The sequence below is a fragment of the Akebia trifoliata genome, chromosome 12 (genome assembly GCF_017979445.1).
Source record: "Akebia trifoliata isolate Shusen 1 chromosome 12, ASM1797944v1, whole genome shotgun sequence".
In the NCBI taxonomy this organism is placed as follows: Eukaryota; Viridiplantae; Streptophyta; class Magnoliopsida; order Ranunculales; family Lardizabalaceae; genus Akebia; species Akebia trifoliata.
In genome coordinates, this window is record NC_141386.1 from 1,362,836 (window position 1) to 1,385,910 (window position 23,075).

The following is a 23,075-nucleotide window of genomic DNA, read 5'->3' on the forward strand; positions in this document are numbered from 1 at the left end:
AATTCTTATATAATAGTTTAAAAGAGACGTTATAACACACATTTAAGCTACACAAAATTTCAACATAATCAAGAATATGTACTTTCAAATTTGTCAAGAGTTATTATAAATATTAATCATCTCTGTAACGTGCAAATTCATCAAACCTTTAAACAATTTAAAGCTAACAATGTCAAATGCTCTTGACATAATGGGAGCTGAAGGTCGTGAACCAAACCGCATGAACAAGCAGGAGAAAAAGGCCGATAAAGATGGAAATATTCTTATGGGACCAAAATCAGGAAAACCCTTCATGATAGAACATCACTTACGGGAGCACGTGCAGGAGTGGCAATCTGTGATTGTTGATACTTCAAAATCGTCCAATCAAATACATGATCAAGCTGAAAGCCTGCAAGAACAAAAGCATAAAGAGAAGATAGAATCATATTGATGCAATGAGATTTGCTTAATACAATCTCATACCACAAGTATACAAAGACCAAAAAAAAAATGGTCAAACCTTCACGAATAAAAAGGTCGTGGAATAGTCTTTTCAGATAAGCATAATCTGGCTTATCATCAAACCTTAGTGAACGGCAGTAATGGAAGTAAGATGCAAATTCCGTGGGATAACCCCGACATAATGCCTGAGAGTGAACTTTTTAGTTATAATTTCATTGTAAATTTGTAATACACAAAAAAAAGAAGGGTAAGCATACATTACCTCAATAGATGTGGAAACCTTCTTTTCACCGATTTTCTCATACTTCTGGTTTTTAGTACCTGCTTTCAGTCCCTGCCAGGGAAGACTACAAAGAAGAAAAAAAGCAACTAAACAAATGATCGAACAATGATAGTGATGAAACACAATACAAAAAAGGTTGGCAGGAAATATGCACCTTCCTCTTAGGAAATACATAAGAACATATCCAAGAGATTCCAAATCGTCCCTCCGGCTTTGTTCTATGTAGTCCAAGAACAGTCAGAAACACACAAAGAATAACAATATTAGAGAGATGACTAAACATTCCAGACAAATATGTATCAACAATTTTTATTTATTTATTAAGAAAGTTAATCAATAATACAAACGTTCAATGGAACGACATTTGTTCAAGAAGCATTTAGAACAATTGACATTTATCCCAAAATGTATATTACATACCAATGCCAACGTGGGTGTTCATGCTGGCGTAACGTGCAGTACCAGTCAAGTTCTTTTTTTCTCTGCAGTATTTACACCCACGTTAAGTCCAAAAAAAAATGAGGGGGTTAAGGAATATTTGTTATGATTAACAACATATTTCAGCCTGAAACTAAGGACTATAATAATAAACATCAAAACAAGAGAAAAAAGATGTTGCTTTGCATGGCAGGTTAGACAGGAAATCCACCAAAGCAATAGAATAATATTTCAAAGGTAGTAAACAGAAGTTAAAACTTGCCACAAATTAATAAGGTTATAACGAACCCAAGAAACTTCCACAATGTAAAAGAGGGAAAAAATGGGATGTTACTAGCAATTGTTCTAGTGATGATTAATGGTTTCACGTGTTCTAAGGCAAGAAGCAAATGATTAGAGACTAGTCCTAGTACATGCCATCATGATTATCTTCAAACCTTTATCCCAAGTATCTAGCATATGTTTTCTTTTACATTTCATATATTTGTTATTATATGTATTCATATATTTACTCCTACTTAAGTAAACTTCTAACTTAATTATAACTAAATGCTACATTACAATACATGCGAGTGACTTGTCTGCAGATTAGGCTTTTCAAGCGGTCATGTCGAACAATGAAAAACATGCACATGTCAGTCTTACAAAGACTATAACCTTCAGGGCTAATGTATATCCACCTCTTCAACTATAACCAGCTAGCAAGATTTGACTTAAATGATTAAAACTACTTTACCTATATGCGATGTGTTGATGGGTTGAAGTTCCTCTGTACTTCTTAGCCAGACCAAAATCAATAATGTAAACCTACGTTCAAGTGCAATATCTCATAAGTTAATTAAAATATCTTCAAATAAAATTCTAGCAATTGAAATAATGAACGTTAAATTAAAAGCAAACCAGATCAGTGCGCTTCCCCAAGCCCATGAGGAAATTGTCTGGTTTGATATCTCGATGTAGCAAAGAATTGGTATGAAGATATTTGACTCGACTAATCTAATAAGAATATTGGAACGACAAAAAATGCGGTAAGTGACAAAGGTATATAAAATTGTAGAACTTTATATAAAAAAAATAGATGAAAACCTACCATTTGATCTGCAAGCATAAGAACAGTCTTCAGAGACAGTTTCCGCCCACAAAAGTTAAAGAGATCTTCAAGACTAGGTCCAAGCAGATCCATTACAATAACATTATAATCCCCTTCAACACCACACCATCTCATGTTTGGAATTCCAGCTGTCAAAGTTATAAAATTAAAAAGTTGCAGACAGAAGAATACATCAGACAAGAACAAATAAAGAAGAGAGCTTCTATTGCCACACCAATTTTTGCTAATGCCACCCCAAGATGTGTGCTAATTCTTTGGTGATTTACATATGAATTGGGGTGGCGTTAGCAAAAGTTGGTGTGGCAATAGAAGCTCCCATAAAAAAAAAACTTCCGACAGATAAATTGACAAGAAGAGAGAGAGATTTTCATTACTTCCTCCTACAAGGAGTCTGTACATCTTTGATTCATATAGCAGTTGGGGATTCTTTGTTTTGACATTTTCCTGAGGAAAATAATTGGGGTAAGTCTTTCAAGCAGAAAAAATATCTTTAATACCACAAATAAAAGAATATTTAAGGCAAGCATGGGAACTGAAGCAATGCCTACAAAAAAGAATCGACAAATATCATAAAATTCAAGAATGGCATAGAAAAGATGTAGCAAAGAAAACAGCAGTTATAAACAGATGTACTCTGCCCCAAAAATGATTAAAGTGTATATTATAGAATTATGTGCCTATTATTATTCAATGTGCCTTCCCCATTGAACAAAATGTGATGAAAGGGTATTTCTTTAATTTTAAAAATATTTAATTAATGTGAATTTTTGCATCACAATACTAATCTTCTCTCATTGTAGTATTAAAGAAATGGTGATCCCTTCTCTCTCCTTCATTTAGAAGGCAAAGCTGACAAGAGCCAAGAGCTCTATTTTAGGCTGAAACAACATGATACAATTGTCAAAAATATTTTCTTCTTGCTTGTGATAGGAGTGGATTAAGGATTGCTTCTCTACGAGTAAGCAAGAGTTCTTGTGCATGAGAAAAAAATGTGGAACAAGATTGTTGAAGACACCCATTAGAGTCTTCTATGCTAGAATGTCTTTTTTTTTTTTTTTATGGATTAAAAAAAAAAAATTTATTGAAGAGGGGACGGTCAAGATGATCAATCCAAAAAGAGGAAGACAAAAAAAAAAAAAGAAGCATAACTCAAGTACTGCTTAATCGGTTACTAAACCAATCCCAACTAACCAAACAGTCCTCAAAGAAAAGCCTTCTAGCTTCAATAAAAACAAAATTCCAGTAGAATAATAAGAGACCCATAACATCAACGATGATCTCATGCTCGAAAACCTTTGCTAGGAAATTATTATTTAAAGAACACAATATTAATCTCAAGAATTAAGGAAAAGAATGACATTTTGTGTGTAACCGGTTGCTCAAGCATCTAGATAACCCCTTTCGCTCAACCAATGCCTACCACCTAGGGGTGTCAATGGGTACCCATTTAACCAAAACCGAATACCTGGTTCCGGATCCCTTTTTATTGGTACCGATTAGAACTGGGTCTAAAATGGAACCGAACCGATAGGAACTGGAACCATTAGGTTCTATCCAATGGGTACTCGAAACTGATTTATTTTGTCATTTCTTTCCATATTATAGATGATTTACGGTATTTTTTTATTTAAAAAATAAATGCATGTTATATAAAATTCTTCAATTTTTCATATAAATTATCGATTGAAACTTAAAATGAATTACTCTTCTAAAAAATTATTACTTTTAGCAAAGATAGATTTTTATTTTTGAAAAAAATAATTATTTAAATCTTAAGTATAACAAATTATAACTAAGTTAACAATTTTGTTGTTAATATGTTAATTTTTTGAAAGAATTTTTTTTTATATAATGATTTGAAAAACTTTTTATGTCATTTGATAGTTGAGAACGGAACCGATGGGTACCCGTGATTTTTGGCGGTTCCAGTTCCGGTTCCATTTATTTTGGACTGGACCCAGAACTGACAAGAACCGGAACCAAACTAATATAATGGTTATGGTTCTAGCTTCCTTAGGAACCGAACCGGAACCGACCCATTGACACCCCGACTACCACCTTTGAAAAATTGGAATCAATAAAATTTTAAACAATAATGGTATCAGCTATTCTTTGTCCACTTGATATGCACCTCTCTTTTTTTCTCTTTTTCCAGAGTTTCACTTCTTTGCCCTATTTTTAAGGAACTTGGTGTTGATACTAAGAAAGGGCCCATATATGTAAGAATTAATTTCTTATACATCCAAAAAATTAAGATGGAAGACCTAAGGATGCAAGTACAACCCAGCTACTAAGTATTTTTTTCCTATAACTACGAAGTCTCTACAACATGGTTTTAAATCTCACCTGAGACCGAGATGACTCGCCTGAGTCATCTTGATATTGTCAATGAACCAGATGGATAGATGGTACGTCTCAAATATGCAAAATCTCGCGAGACAAACAAGATGAGTGTGACAATGTTTTGAAAATCTCGGCCGAGTCAACTGGGTTTTTGTGTATTTTAATATTTAATGATTTATTATCTATTATCTAAATAAAATATGAGTTTATGATTTAATCTAACCTTATTTTATGAATAAATAATTAAAAACCAAGTTAAATAATTTATCTCATCTAAGACAACTCGGTCTCGTCCATAAACGAGACAAGCTCTACAATACTACTATGACGGTTCCCAAATGAAAAATCAAGTGGTCAATCTTTTCACAAAAAATAAAAACATGACTCTAATAACAAATATTGGCCACAATGAATCAGAACATGCCTCAAACATACGAGGTGAATTGTATTCCACACCAAACAGAGAAAATGAAACCCCGAGGGGGACCGATAAGCAGTTAATGCCCGTACGTCGTGAGTTCGATACCCAGTATGAGCATTAATTCCTCAAGGGCCACCCGCGACAGTGCACCCTCACTCACCTGGTGAGTTCAATATGCGGGCTTTGCACGTGCCCGAGACTAGTCCTTGGACAAGACCATGGTATATGGAATGGGCAAAGCCCGGATACAGGCCTGGTCCACTGTCTACAGGGATACTCGGTTGTATAAAAAATAAATAAAAAAATTTTAAACAAAAAACAGAATAAAAAAAAAAAAAAAAACACCAAAGAAAATGATGAAGAAACTCATTAATAAAACCTTTTGGATAAAAGCTCAAAAAAATTAGTTGAATTTTCAATCAAAGTAAACTCCTTTAAAATAATAGATTATAATAAACAAATAAATAAATAGTTCCCTCGAATCAAACAATCCACAATTTCAAGTGCAAGTTCAGTTTTTTATAGTAAAATTGAACAAATAAAAGATGAAATTAAAATGCTTACAAGCTTAATTGCGACCTCTTCATTAGTCTGAATATTAGTACCTACAAAACAAGAACAATCACACATTTAAAAAACAAACGTAGAACATCAAATAAAAAACCAAAAAAATAAAATTAACGAACCAAGATAGATCTCTCCAAAGGATCCGCCACCGATTTTACGACCGAGACGGAACTTTTTTCCCACACGAGGTTCCATTAAAAAAGCTCAAACCACAATCACAACGAAAACCCAAAGTCTGAATTCAAACCCTAACTACAGAAACAATTAAACCAAAAATCAAAAGCACTAAGAAAAACCCTTTCAGCAATTCATCGTCTCCAATTATCTAAATTTAACAATCATTCGCCTGGTTGATGAAACTGAGAGACTTATAGTTGAAGAAACGCGGAGAGATCAATGGGATTGTACGATTGGGGGATCTATGGTTTTTGTCGAGAGAGAGAGAAACTATGATATATATCTTCTCATCTCACGCTTTGATCCAATCGAAAATTCGAAATCGAACCGGGCTCTTCGAAGAGGAGACAACTTTGAAGTAGTGCAAGCTAGTGCGTCGCTTTCGTCTTTGAGTTAATCTAGCCTGACTAACTTAGTAAGATTTAAAATCCAACTAAGGGACGTGAGCTCTCCTCTTGGCAAGTTGGCATCCAATAACATAAGCTGGAAACGGATCGGTTCAATTCCGGATCAGTGTCACTGCAATACCGATTGGATTTTTTTAATGATGTACCCGATCCAAATGGATTAATGAATATGTGAATCCTTAATCCAAAACCGATCCAGTCTGCTCAACTCACGTGCCTTATTTTCAAATTATCAATGTTTAAAAAATTTTAAAAATATAAAATTTTAATAAATTTACTTTCCTACTACAAATATAGAAGGAAATAAAAAAAAGACTAAAACGTTTTATCTATATATATTTATATGAAATTAAGAATAAAAAAAATTATTGAAATATATTCGGATAGGATTTTTTTAAATCAGACTGGGGTACATTCGATTTGAAATTATTTTGAATCTAAGATTTCAATTCGAATTTGATTTTTCATGTTTTTTCGGATTAGTTCGATTTAGAAATCGGATATATTTCGAATCATTGCCAATCCAACTAAAATATGATCGAACTCTACAAGTTCATAGTAGACGAGAAATTCTAAGAACTTTGAAAAAAAAATTATTTTTCAATACTTTGGATCAAGTTTAAAAAATATGTTTTCCATGAAATCTAGAAGGTTATTGTGTTTAATTGCAAATTTGGTAATCCATGTGGGCCTAACCAAGGTTTAAAATCTCGTATCGTTTCGAATTATCGATTTCGTAAAATATCAATACGATACGCATGATACATTCAACATCAACTTTTTTAGAGGAGACGTAGGTGGGGGTAGAGCTGTCAACGGATGCTTATCAATTCGGATACAACAATATCTGAATCTGAATCCAATTTTTTTAATCTAATATCCGAATTTGAATTCAAATCCGATTATCCTATCGGATATCGAATAATATCCGATTAGAATTTGAATAATCGATATATTAAAAAAAACATAATTTTTCCTTATCCAAATGATTTTTTATTATTTAAAAAACCTATTATATATTATACTATGTATATAATAAATAAAATAAAATAAAATAAAATAATATATATTATATATTATTTCGGATCTGATATTATCGAATTCGAAATGTTAATATTCAAATCCGTATTTGTTAAGGACTCGAATATATAAAACTATCTAAATTCGAATCCGATATCCAAAAATCTTGGATAATATCCAATTATTTGGATTCGAATTTTCGAGTATCCATTGACACCCTTAGGTGGGGGGACATATTACAATTTAAAAATTCGGGTATTTCTCATATATTTATAAAAATATGTATGGGTCTTAGCCCATCCCAACTTAACTTAGTAAGATTTGAAATCTTAATCACTGAAGAAAGAGGTGGGCCCAAAAACAAAATAATAGATCCGACTTAGTACCAGTTGGCCCAAACGTATCCTAAACTCCAACTAAAAGTTTTCTTGTAAGAAGATCTCATCCATCCAATTACTATCATCATAAACAAAGTATTATTTTGAAGATTTGGGGTTGGTTAAATAAATCATGTTCGTCCGTTTCACTTTGTCTAGAGCCAAAGCTCACTTTCACTTTAAGCATCAAACTCTAATTTGTTATGAACGACAACCATTTAACTTATATGGTCTAGCAAAAATCAAGTCACTAGTCCAATCAAATGCCAATAAAATAAGTAATTGTGCATGTTGAGATTTTTAATTTTTTAAAAATGACAGATTTCTTTGATGGAATTGGAACCATAACCAAAACAACTCTGAGAAATCGAGTTTTTCGTACTGAGTTCATATATATATATATATATTTTATTCGATAAAAATATTTTTAACAAAATCTATAACTCAGCGATGGTGGGAATTAAACCCAGATGTATGATATCATCACCCATAAATTTTACCAACTAAACTAAATGGTACTTGTTCTTTTCCTAATATCTTCAATTTGCTATCCCCCTAAATGCATGAGTTTGATGTTATACTCTACAATGCCATGTGAAGTTTATATTTTTCGAGGAATTTGCAAACAAAACTTTTACTTTAATGTGGAGCCCATTTTTGTCACACTCTAACATAAGGGCACACGTCCTTTTTTATTCAATGGGGTCTGTCTAATTATCATATATTAACTAACACATTCGACATTAACTAACGAGATACAAAGATTGTCATGAGTTGAGTGGTATAGTTTCAACTGAGCAAACTATTATATTCAAAGAGCCACACAGCTAGCCCAGAAATCAAATCATCAAAGCTGGAGCAAAGAAGAGATAGAGTTTGGAGGTCAATAGGTCCAAGCATCCAAGAGAATGTTTCAGAATGAAATTTTGTTAGCTCAGGTAGGTAAACCTTGAGCTTAATAAGATAGAATTTATGACAATCAGAACTCGATCATGTGTCAAGTCTTCGCATTAAATGTAATATCCATAAATACTTATCAGAACAATGTTGACAGTGACATTCTTTTACTCACTCATCCCCCAAATAATAAAATTAAATCAACTCAACAATTAATCCGTTAAAACACTTAAAATCCAACTCGAGTATTAGCATTAATGAGATGTGGGTGCAAAATCTGAAGATAGAGTTAGCAATTCATAACCAGCTCACAATCCTATTTAGAAATACACCTCGACTAATTGTGTGATGACACTTGTCCCAAATTTAAGACTATTAAACCCCCTCTCAATGATTGAGAGAGGGTTCAAAAAATCATTTCTCACACACGAAAAATAGAAAACCACTCTACAACACACTATTCATCATCTCCCACATCCCAAACCTTCTTCCTTTACTCTACCTTTTATAATTTTTATTGACTTAATTTTCGGAGGACTTTTGGTAGGTACCATACTAAGGCCTTATCCTTCTTCCTTCAACCTTCAAGGTATCAGAAGCCTACCTCGTCAACGATGTCCAAGGAGAAAGGTCTGGAGATTAAGGGTTCAAAGAGCAAGGTCTAAAGATCATAGATTAATTGATTTCTTCAAAGATCTCACACATCTCAAGGAGTGGAAGCCCTAAAAAGCATCCACATTTCATAATAATATTTTTTTATACTCAAAATCTAATGCTCATATCTGTTTATAAGCCGAATGTGCCAACTTTCTAGGTTTGATGAAGTCTTAGAATTGATGCCATAATGTGTGAGACTTTTGCATCAAATTCCCTTTCCTCATTTTTTTTTAATGTATAATTTGCTTTAATCCCTTAAGCAAGGTTTGCTGAGGAATCATGTCTCATGTCAATCCTAACAACCACACTTCTAAAATTCCAATAAATACTGTGCTGAAAAAGGTATTTCATAATTTAAAATGCTAATAAATTTAGAAAAATAAGATAAATTACATTTAAAAGAATTTGATTGAACACGAGATTCTAGAAAAAATTAAATGAAGGAACATGATTTGTTCAATTAGCCCCAAATCTTTGGGATAGCACTTTGATGATGATGACGATGACGATGACGATGACATTTATAAGAATTGTTTAGTAGAACGAACAATTCTTATATAATCATCAAAGAGACATTATAACACAAATCTCAAGTACACAAAATCTTCGACCTATCAAGAATATTTTCAAATTTTCTATGTAATAAATATTGACCATTTTCTTAAGTTGCAAATTCAGCAAACCTTTATAAATATTTTACAGATAACAACATCAAATGCTCTGACATAATGTGAACCAACCCACGTAAACAAATGGCGCGAAGAGCCGAGAAATAATAAAATTCAAGAAGAGTTGGGAAGGAAAAGATCCAGCCACTGCTATGAAACAGGTTTTACATTTTGCAAACCCAATGTTGAGCACTTCTTATGCAACCTCCCTCTCAAGTGTCTGATCTTCGCATCCACTCTCGCTGTCAATCCTATCTTAGTCTCCTGCCTTGCTTTCGACCGCTCCCTTGTCCACATGTGCTGATCCTCAACGTCTTTCTTGTAGTGTTTGATCTCTTGGATTACGTGATGGTCCATGGGGTTGAATGATCTTTGGAAGGATAAGTATGCCAAGTAGGGGAGATTACACGCGGCAGTTACTAAGACAGTGATGGACCAATAAATGGGTGCGGGGGCAAGAGCTTCGACGAGGATTCCGTAGGCATTCCCAGAGATGATCGGTGAGACCATGCCATAGAATAGGAGAAAGAGGTACCAAGTGACAATGCTGCCCCAGACGAAGACATGTTGGATCCAAGTGAAATGGCTCATTATAAGGACAATCTGACAGTTGACGGCCCAAATGATGCAAGTGAACATGGTGGTTCCTACGGAAGCCATGTCCGCTGTCTGGCCTCCTACGCGGAAAGCCTGATAATAGACAATGCCTATGTTGAGAAAGAAGATGATGAGGGATGAATAGAGACCGTTCACCATCCATCCGAATATCCTAGACCAATCAAAGAACAAGTTTCTCGGTCCTTGCTGATATAGTGCTGGGAACTGCAAAAAGGTACATTATATAAATAGCTATTAATACAACCATGGTTTAGAGTTTCTTAACAGTAGGGCTTCAATGGGTCGAATTCGGGCCGGATCTGAGTATATCCGTATCCAAATTTCTTTATATGGACCCAAATCCAAATCCGACTTGAATCCTACTAGATAAACCATATCCGAATCATTTTGATTTCACTTTTCAAACAATATATCATTCGGATCTAGGTGGATATATGGATGGTTCTGTATCCGGACCGAATCTGACTCGGATCATGGGACATTAATCCATATCCGACCCATTTTTATTCAGATCTACTCCAAGGGAGCCAAATCTGCTAAATTTGGATTTCAGATAAAATCCGGTCCATTTTATGCCCTACTTAACAGCTCGGAATGTTTTTTGGCTGGGACATTCTGGTTTCGGCCGAAACAGGAAAAAGAAAAATTGACACTGGAACATTCAATGTTTTGGTTTCTCCGAATGCTTCATAGTGTATAGGTCAAGGCGTCTTGGTTTTCTCCTAACCGAGACATTGCCTCTAGATGAGATTTGAAGTCTCAAAAATAACTATATTGATGATGGATGAAATAATGAAATACTGATTTAAAGGACCATAATGGGAAACTAACCTGTAAGCAGACTTCAGAAGAAACATCTTGCTCGAAAACTCCAAGTGAAATGACGGGCAAGGAAGTGAGAATGACATTGAATAGTATCATGTACCAGTCATCGTAGACTGATTGCCCAGAAAAGCCAGTGTAGGCCTCAAAGTAGAAGAGAGTGAGGCCAAAGGCTATATTCTTGTAGAAAAAATAACAGACCTGAATGCAATGCCATGTAGTTCAAAAGAATTGGCATTAGTTTTAGGTCGCACATACACATATCTATGTAAAATGCATTAGTTTTGTATTTAAATCGTAAGTACGACATGAAGGGGAACTCTTTGATCTTACCATTTGGGCAATCCTCTTATAGCACCAGTGACCATGGACAACCAGAAGTCTCTCCAGAAACCGAAACTGGGAAATAGAGAAGTCACTAGCCATTACAGCCTGCAAAAAGCTGAAGATTTGTGAGCATGACGATACCTTCAAGAAGCAATACATACCTTAATGAAAGCAAAACTGTGAAACACTTCTAACTTGCCACCATAGATAAAAGAGAGCTTCTATTGCCACACCAACTTTTACTAATGGCACCCCAAGATATGTGCTAATTCTTTGGTGATTTACATTTGGTGTGGCAATAGAATCTCTCTAGATAAAACATTAACCATGAGGAGTTACTTGCAATCACAAATGGTGGATAACATTACCTTTCAGAGGTGGGGAGGGGGTGAGAGGTTAAGGTGGCATTGTATTTTTTAAGATTTTTACTGGACATATTATTTCCAAAAGGTCTCAAATTTCAGATTATTTCTAAGTCATAGCATAGTGGGTGTCCAAACAACTACACAATAATCAAAAGTTAATCACATGAACATTTCCTTCCTCTGGAGATCAACTGACAGATGGTAAATGCCAAGGAAACAGCAGCTCAAGCACATAAGATCCAATCAGAATGCAAATCAAAACTATGAATTTCCATGAAACTTCAGCATCATAACCATGGCTTAAAATATCTGAATGTATTTGCTCGATACATATCAGTATCGGACGAGATCGATACGAAACATCAACCCCAAAACATTCAATGTTCGGGAATGTATCAAGTATGCATAGAAATGAATCGGTTTGTGTCAAATGTATCGACCGATACCGTATCAGTTTTTTCATTAACCAAAACATTCAATAAATTGCCTGCTTGTATGTTACAAACCTGCATCCCTTCTACCCCACTGATACCAACGCCAATGTCTGCCTCTTGAATCATACCAACATCATTTGCACCATCACCGATGGCTAAAGTTATTTTTCCCGATCCTTCTTTTACCAATCTTGTCACCTAATGCCAAACCCCAATGGAAAAAAGCCACATTACGATCTCCCTTAAAATGAATATCATTTACAAAACATTATTCAAATCTTATCCCTACTATAAATGGCAACTCCATCAATTGAAGGCAGAAATATCCTACCAGTGCTTTCTGCTTTGGAGAGACACGACAGCATATGACAGATGCACAATCAACAGCTAATCTCAAGAAATGATGCTTCATATCATCCTCTAGAGCATAAGATAGAGTTTTCCCATCGATAATTAAAGCGAAAGCAGCATGAGGGTCCTTTTCAAGCTTGATCATGTCAGAGGCATTGGTGATTTGCAACAAAATGTTCTCTTTCACAGCCTGATCGGTAATCAAACAATCAGCAAAAACCTAACATCAAAATACAATGGCATGCACTCTTGGTTTCCATTTCTCTCTTTGTGTGAGTGCTTGTGTTTTCTAAAGACATGTAAAACTGTCCTAAGGAAATGGAAAAACCCATTACCATGTTGGCATCATGTGTTGCCGAATCTGTGTTCATTACAGTTAAACAGATCTGCTTCATGCCTTGCCGAAGTAAACTGCATGCAAATCTGAATCACATAAAAAAAAAATCATTTTAGTGATATGTAGTAGCGTCCTACAATGTGAAGAGGTTTCCGAAGTGCTTTTCTGTAAAAAAAGTTTAAGATTGGAGAGTGTTTTTGCAATGTGGAAGAGACAAACCCTATGTTGATTGCAGTTTCCATCTTGTCCCCAGTCAACACCCAGATCTTGAGACCAGCTTGTGCTAGTTTGTCTATACATTGAGGAACCTATTGAGAAGGAAAAAAAGAGAAGTTAAAAAGAACCAAAAGAATGTGACGCAGGACAGCACGGTTTTGATTGATTAACCCAAAATAATGAAGCAAACTGTAGATGAGAAACAAAATGAAGTGGAAATATCTTAAACCCCACATCAATCAATCATTTTTTCTTATAAGCAAAGACAATTTTATTTATTTAAAAAAGGAAAAAAAGGGAGGTCGAGGTGACCGTCCTTACAACAAAGCAAACCCAAACCAAAGCACAACAACTCCAAAAACACAAGCTAATCCTCACTAAGATTACAGATCCTATCCCATCTTACAAGAAAATCCTCAAAAAATATTCCCCAATATTCCTTAAAGACTTTAGACCAATCAATCATAGAAGCAAATGAATCACATATTCAAAAGAAATCAGTCCTTAAAATGGGATATTCCACCTTACAAACGAGAAAAAACATTTCCAGTAGCCTAACTCATGAACCTATGAGAATATGGGTATTTGGAGGTGCTGAATGGAAACCTCGAAGATTCTACTAATAGTAATCAAATTTGAAATAGAAAATTCCTACGGCCAATACAAACTAATAAAATATAAAATAGTAAGTCCTAAATTAATATTTAGCTACTAAACTAACATTTTGTTGCATGAACCTTCTATCACAGGTGTGACTCATACTCCTGCTGCGATACCTTGCTTTTACTTCTGCACCCTAAAATAAGTTGATTAGAACTTATTTGTAACAGCCCCCCTTTGAGGCAAATCAAGATTGCAACTCATCGCCCGAGATATTGTTAGGAAGCCTGAGATAACAAAATGGCTTGCTCATGCAACATATTATGATCCTCAAGTGCGTATAATCAATTTGATGAAATACCATTTTGAACATGAGGCTTCAATCATGAACTGTACACAACTGCTAGCACTTATCCACCTTCAAACCCCTGCACGTGTTGAAAAATCATAGAGCTTTTTGATACAATCTTTCACAAACATTTTACCTACTTGTAATTTTCAGAGTTAAACATTTGTGTGGTATTTGTAATCGAAAGGAAAAAGGTTAATTTATAATTGCTTATTCATCTCACAGGTTGTCACTTTTCTGTGTCCTACTCTCATGCTCAATTTGCTTATGCACCAAAGCAAAGCTAAACCTTCCATCTTAGCGACTACATATTGAATTTTTTTTACTGTATTGGTCATTCCATTCCAATTGAAGAAGTTCCTAAGGTTTGATTTCCAATCGCCCCCGCCTCCTAGTGGTATCTTTGTGGCCTATATGATCGTTATTTTGTTTGAACAATAGTAGCATTGTCTTGAATAGTAACCCCAGTTATGCAAGGTTGATGGACTTATTTTTGTTAAGACATAGTAAAGGGATAACCTATTTTCATTATCAAATACCTTGCTTTGTTATGTGATCATAGCCAACATATCTGCAAGGAATTCCTATGGAAGACTAATTGTATTATTCGTGTCATATACACGTTTACTTCATATTTGAATGAAATGAAAGTTGTCGGAGTGATTATCATTCATTATTTGATATTATTTTTCCAATCAAAGGAGGGTAGTTCGTTGCAATTTTGTGGACATGACTTGCAGTGAAGGAGGACCTGCAGTAATGCTTTTGAGTATTGTACATAGCATTTCTACTGTCCTACCAAGTAGAATCAGACAATCAGGAACTGAGTCAAGATGAATCAAAATTTAGACACAGATCGAGACAGTACAAAGTCAAAGCCAAGGCAGGCTGATCTAGACTGACATTTTTGTTTTAAATCAACCCGTCACAATTCTAAGTTGATTCAAATGAGCCAACTTGATATTGTCTCAAACTTAAAACCCTGTCCATAGTGTAAACCAATGGACAGTGACACCTACCTACCTGCAATATAATGTGTTCCTGCAGCCAGGAGTCCCTGATTAAACAAGTGGCTCAAGGTAACCTAGTGACAAGTAGATGAACTGGATTCATAAATTGATGGATCAAATTTCAAGTCCCAAGGATTCTATTGCATCTGAAAATCCGAAAGATTTGAACAATGTGGACAACTCCTTTTACTCAAACGTTCCAGGAGAAAACTTGCTCTAATACTAAACATTGATGTAAGGCACAAGTCTTTTAATTGATCAAGTAAAAAAATATATGGTAGCTGCTCAAAAATAGTAACAAGGAGTACAAGGAAAAAAGAGAAACAAGGGATGCAATAAAAGAATCTTATGTTAGCTTCCGATTCTTACGGATATATCTAAAAACCCAAAACCCCTCTCTTTCGGAGTTATTTAGTAGCCCACAGTGTCTTCAACCATCACGTTTCCTGACGTTAAGAAACGTGACCCACGAATCTATCACGCTGTGGCAACCAACCGAGATGTGGACGAGTATTTGATGGAAGCCTCAATCAAATCTGGTTATTTAAACTCCGTTTGATCCCCAAAACTCACTCACTCTTTCAATCTCTCCTTCATTTTACACCATCGATTAAGAGTGAATCAGATTTTGGAAGTGCCAAATCAAGACCGAAAGATCCGCAGCGTAAGAGTGTGAAAATCAATGGCTGGAGGTATGTATTTTATACAGTTTTTGGGCATTTTCAGATTCAATTCTCTATTATTAAGTTCTTATTTCTGCATTTTTTGAGAATCGACGTTGAGATCAACATCTTACCCTTCAAGAGAGACCCTAAAATTTGACGGATTCACAACATTGAAGGAGAATCACTCAAATTGGGAAATACCCTCAACAATCAGCGAAGTTACCAACAATCACACTCTTCAAACTATTCAACTATGAGTAAGCAGGAATGGGTATTTATGGAGGTGACGAAAAACATCCTTTATTATTCTCGTAGTACTGCTCAAATTCAAGGAAAAAAAAAACCTTCTACAGCAAACATAAAACTGAAAAAAACATACGAAACAATAACTCCTAAAGTACGATTTTAAAATAAACTAATGAGACTCCTTCCGGAGTCTACTCACAAGTAGAACAAGTTGGGCAAAGCCATTAATGGGTTTCATTTGGGCCTTTCTTAATGGACAGGGTACATAAAGATAAGACCTGTTAAGGGTCCACCCATTTGTTACCTGCTTCGCTCAATTTGAATTCAGGTTTGCAATTTGTCACTCTCAAACAAACCCAGGTCGCAGGGGCGGGAAGAGATAATTTGTTTCTTAGTTCACTGGTTGGCTAATATTTGTTGAATATTTTAAAATAAAATAAGGTTTATTGGTTTGTTTTTTCTTAGGTTTGTTTTGAGGTTTTTGTGTATATATAAGGTTTAGTCCTACATCGCTCACAAGTAAGAAAGTGGTGTACCTTATAAGTAATGGCCAACATAGTTAGTTGTATTTGTATCACACCTTTAGGCTTTGATCCAGTGCTTTGAGGTGGTGCGAAGCACCAAGGCAATTGGGTGTTTAGGGCGCACTTTGCACGTACGCATCGTGGCGAGGAGCTGGGGAGTCTTAAAGTTTTCGGGATACGAAACCATCCAACGGTTGTGGTTGATCCATCACGTGTGATGGATCGGGTGCGATCAGCACCGCGTGATCAAGTTAGTATCCGATCGGAAACCGATCGGATACGATGGATCGAAATAATACCGGATCGAGAACGATCCGATGCGTTCGATCAAGGTAGTACCTGATCAGAATGATCAGGTGCGATGGATCGATATAGTACCTGATCAGAAACAATCATATGCGTTGATTCATAATTGTACCTAATCAGAATCGATCAGGTGTGTTAATTCATGTTTGGTATCCGATCAGGAACGATCGGATCCGTTAGATCAAATGGCAACTGATCGAACGCATTCAGAGCCACTAGATCAAACAGATTCAACTAAAAGTATTAGTTAAAAGACATGAGACACATTTTTTTGATAGGATGCAATCTGGATCGTTAGATCTCAAATAAGGCACAATCTAACGGCTATTAGACCAAGAGACATTAAATCATGACTCTTGGTCAACAGACACAGAAATGGTTATATAAAGCCAACCAGAATTCAGATTTCTACACTAAGGGTATGTTTGATTGCATGGAAAGTCACTTTCCATGGAATTTGAAATCCATGGAAAATTAGTTGTGGAAAATAGGTAGGGTTGGAAAATCAAATTCCATTGTTTGATTTCACTTGGATAAAATCATGAAAAAAATATGAGAAAAAATAAGAAGAGGAGAAGGAGGATGTGGCGACGACGAGGGCGACGGTGGCGGCGACGACGGCGGCGGTGGCTGCTATGACGACGATGTTGGAGGCGGTGGCGACGACGACGGTGACGGTGGCGACGACGACGATGGTGGCGGCGGCGACGATGAAGGTAAGTGAGGAAAATGGGGGGAGAACTTGGTGGTGGTGGTGGTGGTGGCGGAGGAGGTGAGGGATGGAGAAGAAGAAAAATAAGAAAAGAGAGAGAGAAGGTGGTCGGAGACGGAACTGACGGCGACGACGATGGTGACGACGGCGGCAAGGTTAGTGTAATGGTGGTGGTGGTGGTACGGAATAATTGATGATGGAAAACATGGGTGGATTTCATTTTCCCACCCATATGGGTGGGAAAGTGAAATCCATGATTTAGTGGACTTTTTGAATGGGGTGGAAAATGAATTCCATTTCCATGTGCAATCAAACACTTGAAAAATGTCATTTTCCATGGAAATTGATTTTCCACCTTATTTTTCATGTGCAATCAAACATACCCTAAAAAATTTTGTATTCTCCTCTCTCTAAGCTTAAGATCTAGGCATAATCAGTTTCTTATTTTTCCGAGTGTTCTAGGCTAAATCAAATCGTACATAATCTGATTTAGTATATTAAGTGTAAGGCTTCTTTGTATCCTGAAGGCATTTGTTCATTGATCCCTTGTGTACTTTGGTTCAACCAGTAGGGGAGAATATTTGTCTAAAAGAGATCGAATCTTTTCGAGTCTAGAAGTTAATTTTCTTCCTCCATCATAATTTTTCCAACAAATTTGATTTGTTTATATATATCAAGCATGTAAGTAAGCTACAAATACAACCATAATGTTAATAATTCCTACTTATAGAGAAGTAAAATGAAAATAATAATCCAAAATCTAAAAATTTGATAAATAAGCAATCATTAATAAAAATAATATATATTGCATATTAAAATAACAAACTAAACACACATACACACATCCCAAAGATTATCACGCCTGAAAACCATCGTGATATTAAGTTCAAGTGTCATACTAATCAAACTATAACCATCAAGTATTCATGTTCCAAAAGCATGCAAAAAAGTATTGAAGGATTTGATGATGGAGCCTCAATGATAACTCTTATGCTAAAGAGAAGCTAAAGTTTATATTGAAAATATCTAAGGGAAGCATAAAAGAGATAACACATTTATATATATGAGAAGGGAGACGAAGAGATGTACTAGAATTTCTCAAGCAAATGCATAGTATTTTCACAGCTCGATTCACGCAAATTTTATTCTCTGAACCCAACATGAGAAGTAAACAAACAACAATGATTGGGATAGAAATTATGCTGGTATCTGGTTCACTACACTACATGAACCGAGACAGAATCATAGCATGAATTGCTTTTCTTTATACCAGATTGCAATTCATAGAGGAGGGGCGAACAACTGTGGTCCACCCAAGCCCCAGGACTAGGGTGACTTCAGACTTCATCCCATGGTTTGACATCCTTAGAATGTATGTTGATTAAGGCACTGAATTGAAAATAATTTGCCCCTTTTATCTATCAAAAACATGACTCACCCCTTTTTGTAGTTTGTCCTCGACAGCAGTCGCACCAATGAGAATCAAATCCCTTTCCATCATATCTGATGCACGCTCAAGCATAGCTTCTCTATTAGCCCCAATAGTAGTCTTTGCTTTTTGAAACTCACTACTCCAAGCAAGATACTCAGGCTCTTCAAGCCTCCTATATGCAAGTGCTAAAGTCCGCAAACCTGCTTCTCCATATTCATTCAAATTCTTTCTTGTGTCCTCCTCATATTGTCTTCCATTTGTTGATAACCGGTCAAGTATGATGCTGCATTGTTTCAGCAAAGGAATTATGTAATTAGCAAGAAAAGAAAACATAATCATATCTCAGTAAAACAAGGAATATATATCAATTATGAACATAAGGACTCGTTTATTTTTGGATCACCATTACAAGTCATAGAGGTCTTAGACATCTCCGAATTTTTTTATGTGCTAGATGGTGTAGCTATTAGTGATTATCTAAGAGAAGATTATATTATTGATACGGAGAAAATCCGGATAGAAAATGTTTTGATTGGAGAATTTTAAATTTTGTTTTAGAAAAAAATCGACAGTGAGGACTGGACCAATATGGATACCAGAGACAGCATCAATAAAAACACTCAGACTGAGACTAATGATCATCAAATAATTGATAAAATTGATAAGAAAGATCTTTTTTATCTGGAGATTCATGAACAAATCAACTCATTCAATCAAACAAAGACATCTTTTGACTGGATGGGAATGAATGATTTGAGATAATAAAGATAAATTAAAGGAATTCAACTAGTTTAACGTGGTTTTTTTTATACCACCACCACACTTTAGAAGCTATTCATAATATCACTATATATATACATATAATAGAGAGAGAGAGAGAACATCCACTTCCTTCATTGTGCACACAGATACACAACAGAATGGGTATGGTGAATCAGACCTGTCGGCACCTTTGCACAAAAGAAGAATGTTCCCATCAACATCCTGCACAATTACAGACATTCGCTTTCGTTTGCTACTGAATTCCATTAGATTCAGAACTTTGAACTCCCTGAAAATGTTCCAGTCGACAGATAAGAGAACCAAAAATGAGCAACAAACACCAACCTAGGCTGAAATAAGTAAAGATGTTCAAATCCCAACCTTTCAGTTGGCTGTCCATTAGAAGGATATCTTTCACGGATAAAAACACTTGTTTGCGTTCTTCTACAGAACTCAAAACCAAACTCCCTCGCTGCAACCAAAAAAGCTCCTTCATCGGGTGATTCTGCTTCATAGTTGAAACTGCCGGTTTCCTCATTAATCTCAGGAATTGCAGTATGACAAAGTGCCAATATCCGAAAGAATAACAAAATGGCATCCGCATTCGCATCTTTTAACCAATTTCCACCCATCAGTCGGCTGTCCTCAAAGCTGAACCCTTTAATCACAGGTTTGATCTCCTTTACATCCTTAGAAGTAATGACCGTCTCCAGCTCAATTTCTGACGCATTGCTAGAAATCTCTGAATCCTTCCCACTAAGATCAAAGGCCATCTGCTTCTCTGCGGCAAGTTCAACTTCACTAGAACTCAAACCATAAGAAACACCAGCAATAGAACATTTCAGAAAATCCATCTGATTGCATGTCAAAGTGCCCGTCTTATCAGATAGTATTGTGTCAACCTGACCAAGTTCTTCATTCAAATTTGATGTCCGTGCGAACGCGGGTGTTCCTGTTTCTTCGTCGTACATGTGCAAGTCTTGGTTAATGAACGATGCTTGCAAGACCTTAACAACCTCGATTGAAACATAGAGCGAAATGGGTATCAAATATCCATATAGGATAAGAGCGGTAACCAGATGGAAAATGCCCGACAAGGCAGGCTTTGATGGATTGAACAAATTCGTGCTATCTTGCGGTTGCATGTACCACCAATCTGGCATCCCAAACTTTATATTTACAGCAAAGCCACTTGAGCTGATTACTGAGATCAAAACAAGAAGGGTAAAAAGGAAATATATGATGTAGTCCATTTTCTTTTCAATTGTGCTCCTTTTAGAGGGAGATTTTGTTGAGTTCTGCATGACTTTGCTATCATGGCCTGTGAATATTACCACTCCATACACATAAGTCGTGTTTCTAAGCTTTGAATCTCTTAGAAGAATCTGACTAGGGTCAAGAGCATAGACTTGGCGATCATATTCAAGATTACCCACAAAAGTGTAGAGGTTAGGATTTGGGTCTTCACATCTAATCATTCCCCTAAAATCCTTGAAAGCTTCATTATCATCTAAGGGCAAAGTTACCTCCAAAGATCTCTTAACCTTAAGATTTGTCTCACCATCCAAATTCATCGTTTCCACGTAACAAATCCCATCATCATAACTTGATGACAACAAAAGCAAGTCTGCGGGAAAAAACATATCTTTCTCCACTTTCACCACATCTCCCACTCGAATCTTCTGCCATGTTTTTAAATCAAATACACCATTTCCTTTGTGTATACTAACCTTTCGGCTATTAACCTTCATATCCTGTATAAATCTACGCCAATCTTCTAAAGCTTCCTTCGCCATACTAAGCCCGACAACAAAGGCAAGAGGGGCAATCATACTCATGGCAGAGAATGGAGCTACGGGTGTGAGTGACAAACATGCAGCCATAAGAAAGTACATGTTGGCGACTCGCCGAAATTGCTCAAAGATTGCCTTGGGAAGGAAAGTGAGGACATTGTATTTCGTTGTCGATATATAATTCGACGGGTAGTTAAGAGGTACACGGTTGAAACGTGGTTGATTACAGTGGACGACACGTGAGAAACCCGGGCCTTGGAGAGAATATGGTCCCTCTAATTCATGTAGGTGTGGATGAATACAAGAGAAAGTGTAGAGTTTGCTCCATCGGAGCTTCTCCTTAATTCGGCCGCCCAATGGCATCCTTTAAGCTTTAATTAACTCAGTCAATTAAATTTGACTAGAATCCATCATAAAAATTAAAGCTTTCTGCATAAACCAGAAGCTCTGCACAAGTCCTCCCATCAAGATTGATTCAATAACTTGCATTGTAGAGGATAGTGCATTGTAGTGAAGAATAATCTGAAATTTTCAACCCCGAAATACAAATAAAAAATAAAAAATTATACATCCAAATTTTAGGAGTTAATTAGCATTCAGAGACGATAAATTAAAATTTCACAAGGCTAATGCAAGTATGCAACCACAAATTTGAGAATTTTGGAACCCAAATTTCTCTATTAAAAATAGAAGTAAATAACTGTCAAGACTCACAATTACCAAATTCTTTACAGATCTAAATATTATAATACAATTTAAAAGAAAAACGAATAGGGTATCTAGATTTGAAGAACAAAACCAAAACCCATATTTCATATCTGAACTAAAGCTTTAAATTTTACGAATCAAAATATAAAATCCAAGAAAACTATAAGATGTACTAAACAATCTCCATGTTAAACCTAACAAACGATCTCCAAACACGAAGAATTAAAAAAATAAAAAATGAAAACTAAAGAAAATAACAAATCGATCCATTTAAGAATCAATAGAGAATGTACCTCGAATCATGAAGAAAAACGAAGAGATCAAAACCTCCTCATCAATCTTCAAGATATAATATCTGTAAATGATTCATCAACATTAAAGCTCCTCGCATCAGATCACAAGCTCTGATTTCGGGTGGAGAGAGAGAGAGCGAGTTTTGGCGGTAATTCTTCCGTTCTTCGCTCTCTTCGTTCGAACCACATTGCAGGTTTCCCGGTCTGTCATTAGTTTTAAACTTTTCGAAACTTTTTTTATTCTATTTATAAGTCATTAATTTTTGAATTTTTAATCATGATCTTGTACTTCACGATTTTGTAACTATCCAACTTCTGGTTTGTTTTTGCCCCCACGTGGACTACGCTACCTGTTTCGTGGGTTCGGTCGATTTATATTTAGGTTCACGGTTCAT

General features: G+C 35.7%; 2 protein-coding genes across 3 annotated transcripts; both read right to left on the reverse strand.

Moving 5' to 3' along the window:
* Positions 1-57: 57 nt before the first annotated feature.
* LOC147388503 (casein kinase 1-like protein 1) lies at positions 58-6,126 on the reverse strand. Of its 2 annotated transcripts, XM_086418314.1 has the most exons (11): positions 5,727-6,123; positions 5,605-5,645; positions 2,651-2,720; positions 2,256-2,404; positions 2,066-2,161; positions 1,902-1,972; positions 1,148-1,209; positions 882-945; positions 707-791; positions 503-629; positions 58-391 (listed from the first exon to the last, which is right to left on the reverse strand). In XM_086418314.1, the coding sequence occupies exons 1-11, from the start codon at positions 5,800-5,802 to the stop codon at positions 291-293; spliced, it is 942 nt and encodes a 313-aa protein (XP_086274440.1). In that variant the 5' UTR covers positions 5,803-6,123; the 3' UTR covers positions 58-290. The 2 variants fall into 2 exon arrangements, with proteins under 2 accessions (XP_086274440.1, XP_086274439.1); XM_086418313.1 differs by having other exon boundaries at positions 707-945; positions 5,727-6,126.
* A 3,627-nt stretch (positions 6,127-9,753) lies between these two features.
* On the reverse strand, positions 9,754-22,879 carry LOC147388504 (putative phospholipid-transporting ATPase 4). The gene is made up of 11 exons (XM_086418362.1): positions 22,681-22,879; positions 20,268-22,201; positions 20,065-20,175; positions 19,131-19,407; positions 13,284-13,372; positions 13,063-13,150; positions 12,708-12,917; positions 12,449-12,574; positions 11,584-11,682; positions 11,260-11,451; positions 9,754-10,632 (listed from the first exon to the last, which is right to left on the reverse strand). Exons 2-11 carry the CDS (start codon positions 22,040-22,042, stop codon positions 9,961-9,963), a joined length of 3,639 nt encoding a protein of 1,212 aa, XP_086274488.1. The 5' UTR covers positions 22,043-22,201; positions 22,681-22,879; the 3' UTR covers positions 9,754-9,960.
* Positions 22,880-23,075: the final 196 nt, after the last annotated feature.